Source organism: Phalacrocorax aristotelis, chromosome 4 (assembly GCF_949628215.1).
Source record: "Phalacrocorax aristotelis chromosome 4, bGulAri2.1, whole genome shotgun sequence".
Taxonomy (NCBI): Eukaryota; Metazoa; Chordata; class Aves; order Suliformes; family Phalacrocoracidae; genus Phalacrocorax; species Phalacrocorax aristotelis.
Window position 1 is genome coordinate 55,176,029 of NC_134279.1, and position 10,484 is coordinate 55,186,512.

General features: G+C 35.9%; 1 protein-coding gene across 2 annotated transcripts in view; it reads left to right on the top strand.

Annotated features, from left to right (window-relative positions):
• The window catches only part of NFXL1 (nuclear transcription factor, X-box binding like 1), a 50,069-nt gene that overhangs the window by 13,348 nt on the left and 26,237 nt on the right, over positions 1-10,484 (top strand). For both annotated transcript variants that reach the window (XM_075091567.1, XM_075091568.1), the window contains exons 12-15: positions 995-1,115; positions 1,754-1,910; positions 2,646-2,737; positions 6,253-6,274. In XM_075091567.1, coding sequence (XP_074947668.1) covers positions 995-1,115; positions 1,754-1,910; positions 2,646-2,737; positions 6,253-6,274 — 392 coding nt within the window. The remainder of the gene's footprint in view (positions 1-994; positions 1,116-1,753; positions 1,911-2,645; positions 2,738-6,252; positions 6,275-10,484) is intronic.

Consider the following 10,484-nt stretch of genomic DNA (forward strand, 5'->3'; position numbering starts at 1 on the left):
TAAATTGTACACCTATTAGAGACTCCGGGCAGCATAGCTTTAGACCTTCAGGTTTGTATTTTTTTTGTAAAAGTAGCTGTGTGCTAATAGTATATTACAATTTCATTTACTTTGCAATATAAAGACTGTATACTTCCATCCTTTTTCCTTCAGCAGCCTTTTGTCATTGAGAGCGCTGCATCTTGAAGCATTGCTTCTCAGATCCTGCTGACAAGTCAGAATAACTTAGAGTTGTGCTGTTGATAACACTTTCAAAGCATTGCTTTCTTTAATGTTTCAGAATGCAATGTGCTCAGTAAGGCCAAATCCCGCATCTAAATTTGCTTTTGTAGAAGATGCATATTCTTACTGGTAATCACTCAATAATAAAACTTTGCAGTTGGCACTTGATGAAGAAATAGTGTGTGTGAGCTATAAATTAAAACATAGACATTTTACATATCTTTTTTTAATATATCAGTTTAGTAGCATGAGTAACTTGATAAACGAGGAGGATCTTTCCGAAAAAGCGTTATTTTTATATAGAGGATGAACATTTCTTTAATATCTTACAAAACCTGCAAAACTTTATTGTAACCAGTTTTTCAATGTCTCTTTTTTTTCTTTTGAATATAGATGAAAGATGACACGTCTTCACGTGTATGTAAGATGGAAACATAAATAGCAAATATTTAAGTGTTGTGGGGTCCAAATGACTGGGCTTTAATAATGCTGACTTCTTTTTAAAATGTGAGAGAGGGATTGTTTCTAACTTTATACCAGTTAACAACTGTAGAATAATCAGGATTATTATTACTATTCTTTAAGAATGGTGAAATTCTCTTTCAAAAGAGGGATTTGAAACTAAGAAATAAGAAGTTAACAGCTGTCTATTACTTAGCTCAAACAGAATAGGACAATTATACCATGTGCATATTCAGAGTTATATTAGTTACCATTTTTTATAATCAGTAGCCTATTCAGATGATCATATTGTTATTATCTTTATTTTTAGGTAGCTGTAACCCTTGCCCAGAGACTGTAGATGTGAAATGCAATTGTGGAAAAACTGTCATTAAAGTCCCCTGTGGCAGAGAGCGCACCATCAAACCTCCCAAATGCAAACAGCTGTGTGGGTCAGTATAGAAAGCGTGTGTGTTTCTAGTTCTTCAGTAGAGTTTAAGATGTCCTAAAGAAAGTAGTAGAATATAACTTTAAAAGGCAAAACTATTCCTTTAATGTGTTCACAGATATTGCTTGTCAGTTTTCTGTATTCTTGACTATGCAGATAGAGATTAGCAATAATCCTTCCTATCAGACACCTCTCTGATGCTGTGGTTTTATGAGCAGCTTGCTGCTGTCAAGGGGGGGAGGTTCTGAGCACTTCTAATTCTGTAGTCCCAATCCCTTCTTCAGGTCATCTCTGGTACATTTTGAAGTACCTCCATTAGGCAGTTTGCCTAGAAAACTTGACTAGCAAAAGGAAAAAGGAGAATATTTGCTGGGGTGTAGCAAGATTTCTTAGTGCAGAGTAGAATTAGGATTGAAATAGCTGTTGAATATGCAAACCCAGCTTTGATTTTAATTTAATTTAGAACTCCTGTATAATTTTACTGTCATATTAACCACTACTGAAGGTGAGAAGTAAACTAACTTTAAGAAAAAAAACCAAACTTGTTTGTCTCAGTTCTTTGTATTTTGAGGATAATTGTCCAGTGGCTGTAACTTCATATTTCTTGCTGTCATATTGATTCATTCTTGGATTTTACTTCAGTCGACCCCCTACCTGTCACCACACTACCCAGGAGAAACACTATTGTCACTTTGGTCGGTGTCCTCCGTGTCGCCAGCCCTGCCAGAAAACATTAGCGTGTGGACATTTGTGCCCTGTTCCCTGCCACGATGAAGCACTTGTGAAGCAAACTGGCTTAGTAAGTAAATAGTGAAAAATAGTGTGTTGTTTGTGTTCTGAAGAATAAGCAATGGTTGTTTAACCTTAATCTTACCTTAGAGGTGTTTGAAGTTCAGAGTAAATAAATAATCTAGCACAGCAGTATGCATACTGTCTGAGAAACTGAGTGCTTCTAGCTCTTTTGTTGTGATCTAATTAATTTTGTAGTGCATATAACTGAATGTGCAGTTTTCAGCAGTTATTACTCAAATTATAAGATTTTTGTTAGGAGTTGTATTACAAATGTTTAAATGTAAGCAATTACTTTTAACATAAGAGCCAAAATAGATTTTTACTGATATTTACTAAACCATCAAAATTTGTACAAGTTAGAAGTGATAAATTGTTTGGGGTCTTTTAACATGACGCATGCACTGCGTGATGATAATTTCATTTGTTTAGTAATTGAAATATTTTTATACTTTTTACATTTATTAAATGCTTAGAATTGTTTTGCTGTGGTTTTGTTTGGTTTTGTGCTTGATTTTTGTCAGTAGGGCCACAGGCCTTCATTTTCCTATCCCTAACCATGCTAAGGATGAAATAGTAATTTTTTTGTATGTAGGGGGTGTTGAGATTTCCATTAGTAAAAAATTAGTTACTAGCAAGTGGATTTGTTGGAACTGGGATCACTTCAGATAATACATTTGTTTACGGTCAAGCAGATAGTTCCAGTTATGTTTTGTATTCAACTACTGTTGTCTTTTTCTCTCAGCATCAGTCTGCAGGTCCTTGGGAACAGCCGTCTGAGCCAGCTTTTATTCAAACTGCATTACCGTGCCCACCCTGTGAAGTTCCTATACCAGTGTAAGTATTGAAAAGAAAAGACAGTTTTGGTATGGAAAGAGATTTTTTCTTTTTATACTGTTGCAGAGATGGGTGTGAAAATAACCATGTTTTCCTCTTCAGGTGCAGCGAGCCTATGTGAACACCATTCTCATAAAACTAGGAACATTGGTGGTTGTTTAGTAGGCACTTCTGTAGTGTGTGCTCACTGTATGAAAGGACTGACAGCGCTAGTAAAGATTGGTTGTTTTTAATATGTGTTTTGTGCAATGCTACCTTAAAAGAAAAATAAGAAAATTGCAAAGACAGCCATCGTAATTTCATAGTCTTCATTAACATACAACTTTTTCCATATACTTTCTATCTTGTTTGGTGTATGGGATCATAATTTTCTGCGCAATGAATTGCTGTTTTGTTTCTCAGTTGTTCAGTTATTATATGCTAGTGAATGGCAGGTGGATGCCCTTCCTTCCATCTGCTTGTTTCCTTTCTATTTTTGACTTGGCCAGAAGGTTCTGCTCCTTGAGTAGAGCCAAATCAACTTCTTCTGTGATGATGGTGAGGATATAAGGGAAGATACGATTACTTTTTTTCACCATTCTTTTTCAGTTTGGTAGAACTTCTGTTTGCATTGTGGACTTAGAATTCAACATTTATCTGAAAAAGGAAATGCTGGAGTTTTCGGTCTGTTTTTGTTTTGTAGTCTACTGTTTTAAATCCTGCATACCTCATAGGCATTAGTGACTATTTGTTTTTTAAACATCCCTCCTTAATGAGAGGATATTTTATTCTCATTTTCTGAAGTGAGAAGTAGACAGAAGAAGATGATCAAAAGTATCCATTTAACTGCCTGTGTAGATAGGTTTAGAACTAAATTTATCAAGGATTGTACTATGGTGGGTTGTACTTTTCTTCAAAACTATCACTCCTCAGTGCATCTGATTCTTGGGCTCAAAGTCCAAAGCCAGACTCCCAAAAGGTGAAAAATGTGTAGTTATGACCGGTCTGGTGTCAGTGTTTGGGTCGATGCCGGCAAAAACTCTCATGCAGGTATTCTGCAGAGGTCATTGTGTAACATCGTGCATTATGTAGGGCACATCTCATAGTTCCTCTGAACTCCAACCTCAATATTGCCTCCTTTAGTCTGAAGACTCTTACCCAGAGGAGGTAGGTCTGCTAAGTAAGAAGGAAAACACACTGGAAAAGTTGTACTTGATTTTCGAACTAGAGGAAGCATCATTACATTTCATAGTGCTTGGGGCAATTTAAGGTTCTATTAGCATTAGATCACAGTAATTCTGGAATATCCTCACCCTCTTGATCAGTCTTTGCAACTGTAATGTTTGGGGTTTTTTTTGTTGTTGGGGGGTGTGTGTGTGTTTGTTTTTCTTTTTTTTTGTTAATGACAGTGATATAAGAGAGGTTTCCTGGATTAGCGAAATAATAATAGTAAACAAAACCATAGATACAAAGTAATGTGTTGCTACAAAGCAAAATATCTGACACCTTCTTAGATCATTAGCAGGGCTTTTAGAATCGCTGTTAGAACAGTGTCATTTGAACAAATATGATAATGGAGAATAGCTTAAATAATCGTATTCTGTAATGGATGGATGTTAGTGGGGATTCCATCCTTCATCACTGGGGTTTTGCAATACTTTAAAATTTTTTTTTTCTAATAACTTGCTATCTTTGAACATGAGCAGTCAGAGATTTGGAATGGAATGTGTTTGGTATCTGTTTCTGTAAATAGAAATTAGTTTCTAGAAAATTATTTGCTCTGTTAATTTCACAGAACCATTGAGGCTGGAAGGTACCGTGGGGTCATGTAGTCCAGCTGCCTACTGAAAGCAGATCAACACTGAATTCGGAGCGATTTGCTCCAGTTTTGTCAAGCTGGACCTTGAAAATGCCCAGTACATTGATTCTGCAGCCTCTGGACAACATCTTTCAGTGCTTGATTATACTTGTACTGATTTTTTTAAAATATTTTTTTTTCTCCACTGTGTATCCAGTCAGGATCTTCCTTGACTGAGTGTGATTATTGTCTCTTGCCTCCCTGTTATGAACCTCAGTAAGGAGTCTGGCTTCATCTTGTTGGTAACTTCCACTTAATGCTGAAATATGCTGTTATATCCCCAGCCTGCAGTGTTGCTGGGATTTAATCAGTCCCAGATGCAGGACTGACTTTGTCTCTGCATTTCATGACTCTCAGCCTGTTTTTCTAATCTGTCTAGATCCTTCTGAATGGCATCTGTGCCCTCGAATGTATTGATTGCACTGTCCTTTAGCATTGTCTGCAAAATTGGTGCATTTTGTCTCTTCCAAGTTACTGGGGGAAAAAAACTTAAACAAGATAGGTCCTAGGCTGAAGAATTCCACCTGTAACTGCTGTCCAAGTAGGATACAAACAACTAGCCACTACCCTTTGAGCCCAGTGATCCTGCCCGTTTTTTATGCATCTAGTAGTTCATCTGACGCTATTACATCTCAACTGGAATGCAAGGTTGCTGTGGGGATCCTCTCATCCACAGATTTAGGAATTACGTGGCAGAAGGCAATCAGGCTGGTTAAGCAGTTTCCCCTTGCAGAGGAATAGAAACATGCTACCATGGAATGCAAAGGTCCTAGAAGCCAAATTAACTGGTTATAGGAAGATTATCTTGGGTATAAGATAATTGAGCTGTATAGAAGAACAGGCTTCTGTGCCACATCGACTTCTTATTGTACTGGGTGAAAGACTGATTGCTCTTGTTAATATCCTGCTGTCCTAAAGACCATCTGTAGCTATTGGTAGTTGCTTTGTGTCAGAGAAGCTAATCAGGGATACTTTTTTTAAAAAATACCCTTCCAGAAGCTCTTAGGAACTGATTTACAGGTATTTTAGCTTGAATATTAGTGATGTTTTCATTACTCTTCCTTATACGGTTTCAGTAAAGAAACCAAAATAATACTTGGGAAGGAGGTGACAGATATGTAGGAAATCAGGGGTAAAAAGAAAAATATACTTTTCAAAATGAATTGAGCAAAAGACTGATTTAATTTTTAGGAGATCAGTGTTTGAATAATTCACCATTTAATACCTTGAGAATTCTGATCAGTGTGCAGTTTTTCTTTCCTAGGGATGATAAACCATTCTAAAAGGGATAGACTTGTAAACGTAAGAGTAGACTAGATAGGTCTCTGAAATAACTGAAAAATACAAAGTGATATACTAGAGCCAAAGGCGAAACATTTGGAAGCAATTCAGGTAATTTTCTAAATAAATTTTCTAACATGAAAATGATAAATTTCATGTACAACTATCATTAATGTGCACATGAAAAACTGATTTTGGGATTGCTGTCATAAAATACAGCAATCCAAACAACTGTTGAAAAAGAGAAGGCATTGATCTGCATAGATTATTTTCTCTTAGTTTGTACTTTTCACAAATAGATTGCGTTATTTTTGTGTGAGAAGCACTGTCATTGTTTTAAGTCCCTTATTAAAGAAATACATGCTTTCTAAATTTCTGATTTTTTTCTCTTTAACAGGGAGTGTCTTGGGCAGCATGAGGTAAGTCATGGAAACTGCCTTTTTAAGTAGAATATGAAGTATATCGCACTTCGTCAATTAGCAAAAAAAAACCTATTAAAGAGAAATACTATATGGCTTTCTTATTTTAAAACCAGTGAAGTACCTTAGTGCAAGGGCTTACATATCAGGTCTTTTAGTTCCTTTATGAAGAATATGTAACTACTTGACTTTTTAGAATTCTTGGACAGAAGTTTAAACTCATGATCTGTGAAGCTATTTGTGTATTCTTGCAGTTGTTTAAATAGTGTACATTTTTTCAGGGAGTCTTTTTTCATTATATACTTCAGGGTTTTTTTTTCTCGTTTTGTATTTATTATTCTCTCCCTGGCACATGTTTTCCTCAGTTCTCCTAGAAAATCAGTGTTTATTTGAAAAGGATAAGGAACACAGTGTCGTACAGGAAAAGTCTCATGTGACTTAGATCTGGGCATGCATGGATGAAATCAGACAATGTAGTGGAAGCTCCTTTAGTGTTACTTATTAGCTATTCTTTTTGGTGTGCTTCTGTTTTCGCTTACATGAGAACAAAATCGAAGTGACTGTTGAAGCTAAATAACTACCATTCTTTGCAGTAATTTCACTTGATTTTTAAAAGATGATTGATAAACTAATCTTTTTTAAAAATTTTTGCTATTATAGCTTTGTCTGGGAATATCTCTACTAGTAAGTTTGACATAAATCCACTATCAAAGTGCAGCTAAAAAGACTATACAAAACCTAGTTTCATTTTAAGCTAGTAAAAAATTCTGGAAAACAGAAAACACTTAAAAATATTTAAAGATGCCCCCTCTTTTTTTTTTTATCTTTGACCTTCTTTAATAATCTTTTGGTATGTTTTGCAGTGGTGGCTAGATTACGTGGTGGCAACATCTACAAATGTTGTTAACAAGGTTTATATATCTACAGTCTGTTAGTGCAGCACATTTATTAATCCAACCAAGCTGTGAATACAGCTTCCTTACAGCTACTTTGGAGCTTGTCAGTTGCTAAAGAAAAATGTGTTGTGAAAATGGATGAAAAGAACAACTGTGCCTGTTTGCTGTTGAAACAGCTGGGTTTTGGTTTTGCTTTCCACAGTAAAACTTGCAGGTGTATCAGCTAATGTTTTATCAAGTCAATGACCTGTTTTGTGATAGGACGTATCAAATCTCAGCCAAACTTTCATGAACTTATATACAAACTAGATATATGCTGTGGGTAATTGACCCAATATATAACTTTGCTCTAGACAATGTTACTGGTTTTGGTACTGTTCACATGTATGTGGTTGTGGTGTTTATGTCCCTCCCCATAACAGAGGACAGTATGGCTCTTCTTATTAGAGAAAATGGTTCCAGTTGCTACATATTTATAACTAATTATTTCAAAATAATGCAAAAAAAAATCCCTTTTCTCTTGCATGCTAGTCTTAGCAGAATCAGTCAATGGTTTTGGGTCATGTTCTCTTTATGGGTTAATATAGAAAATAAGGAAAAATCCCAGGGAGTCTATGCCTAACTTCAGTTATTTAGATTTATTGATGCTATATGATGTTCTAGATTGTGTTCCTTCTCTCAGCCAGCAGAGCGCAGTGCTTCCTTCCTGCTGAAGTTTAGCAGTTTCTGGAGTGGAATGAAGTGTCCTAATCTTTGAGATTTTGATAGCAGTCAAGGAAAAGAATGATTTGTTGATGTGTCGTGTGTGTGTGTGAGGGGATGTTTACAGTGTATTTTATGTGCATTGTACATTTTTATGTTGTTCTGAGATCTCCAAAAAGAAAAAAAGTGTAATGTCTGTTCAGTGTTGTACAGGCACGTTGGCTGTAATCTCAAGTAATCTCACCTCGAAGTAATTTTATTTGGTAACAAGAGCAAATACTTGTATGTATTTATGAACGCTTCCCTCCTATAGTAGTTTCCAGCCCTTGAGGGCATTTTCACTGGGAAATATGAACTCTTCACAGGTGATGACAGTAGCAATTTTCTCAAGCAAAGTTTTGCTGTCAAGAGGTGCGCACTGCTGTACTACGTACTGCTTATCTTGGACCGTTGTTATACCTCCTATAATGGAGGAGATATAAAAGAAACAAACTAGGAATGAAATGAGTTATAAAGCCTTCTTGTATTTTACTGGCGTGCCTGCAGATGATGAGTAGAAGAGAGCATGAAAACAAACAGCTTAGGAGTTGTACAATAAGCAAATCAACTATCTTTACACTTTTACTAGGACAGGAATTTAATTTGTGTAGGTAGTGGACTTGGTTGTTTTGTTGGGTTTTTTTGTGGTTTTTTTTTTGTTTGTTTGGTTTTAAATTTCACTTTGCATTTAGTTTAAAAAGTACTTTTAAAGGATTGATTTAGTTTGAGCTCTTACAAGTCTTTGGGCATTTAGAACAAGCAATTTATCACTTGAAACAACAGATTTAAAACTATTTTTCAGATTATATAATTGTATAAAATCTATGTTCAGTGGAAATATGATTCTACATGATTTTTAACCTAAAATAAGAATTCTTTTAGCTACAGTGTGCAGCCTTCTTTGAAATAATTTTACTGTGTAAGTTTTGGATGTTTTTACTTATATTTATAAAAATAACTCTTAATTCTCCGATTTGTAGGTGCTTAAAAGTAGCTCTCAATTTTATTTCAGGTTGTACGTCAGAAAAATCACCTAACATCAACAGTTGCTGCCACCCCAAAATGGAAGGTTGATGTTTTACTACTTCTTTGAACTGCTATAAGCATTGGCATTTCGTTGAAGTAGCATACATGTGCTCTTTTAAAATCAAATTTTGAGCACTGATGTTTATAGTCAAAATTTGTTTTTAGGGGAAAGCATTAATTAAAGCCCATACAATGGGCCCATACATAAATGAGGACAGCAAGGAAATCATAACTTGATAGGGCATTAATTTTTCTCTGTATTTATTTTTCTTGTAGTTGCTTCATTCATTAAATGTTCTAGGGAAAGGGAAATGTTCTGTTTTTGTTCTGATGAGTATTTTGAATATCCTGTAATATCAATCTTACTGTTCTCAGCGGATAGAACTCTTTTTTTTTTTCCTTCTTTTTTTTGTAGGAATTTAATGCTATATGTTGTTATTCTAAGGGTTTTTTTTTAGTTGTGGTTCATTTATAGGAGGAAGACCATTATTCTCCCTATATGTAAAGTTTTACATAAAACTTGTTGAGTCATCTTTAATGGCTAAATACCTTATGAATGTTTCCAAAATTTCCCTGCCCTATTGTACTTTTATTTTCATATCCCAAGTGGTGTGTCTGTTAGTTGCTTTTATGCGTTTGGCAGATGTGCTGTAAAGCTTCTGAAAGTTATCTTGTACTTTTATCATTGCCTTCCTTTCCTTATCCTGTGGAAGGTGAATGGTCTCAAAATGATGCCTCCTTTTTTTCTTTCTTTTTTTCATTTAGCTTTCATAATATACTTCTGGTTCTCATCTGCGTTCTTTATTCTTCAGCTCATCAGCCTAGTGGAGTTTGTGGCTTCTTTGATATTTGTCTTTGTAGCGGGAGTAGTGACCTCCATTTAGCCATTTCAGAAATGCATTCCAACTACAGAAAGTAAAACTTTTCTCTACTTTGTTCTTTGGATTTATTAATAATATCCACAACAGATAGACTTCTCAAGAAATGGAAACAAAATTTGAAATTACGATGTAGCTTTGAATTAATTGGAGTTCTTTTAGTTTTGGCTACATTCAGTTGATGCCAGAAGACTCTGTTATTGGACTTAAGAAAGTCAATGGGTGGGGCAAGCTGAAGCCATGCTGGATGCAGCCAGAGAGCTGGGGTATTCTCTGCAGTTGGCTGTCTGAAAGCTGCTACCGTTGTCTGCTGGCTTGTGCTTCCCTGCTCCTGGCTTCATTCAATGCCCCATCTCATCTCATGTCCTTGAGGGATGCTACCAGAAGGGATGCTCCGCTTCTGCTAATTCTCCTTCTCTGGAGCTAGTGGCTGTGTCTGTATCTGCTGGAAGACAAACTCTGTGTAAAAGAAGACTCATCAGCATATTGAACTGTGCAGCCATAGAGCTAATCTGCTGTTACTGCCCTGATGTGCTGTGACTACCAGAGGCCCAGTGGAACCAGCATTAATTAAAAAATTGAGTGGAGATAGGGGAGCAAGGGAAGGCAGAGCAGTGGGCAGTGGCAGATCTTAATGTTTAGTACACCTTTTCATTCATTCTTTTACCT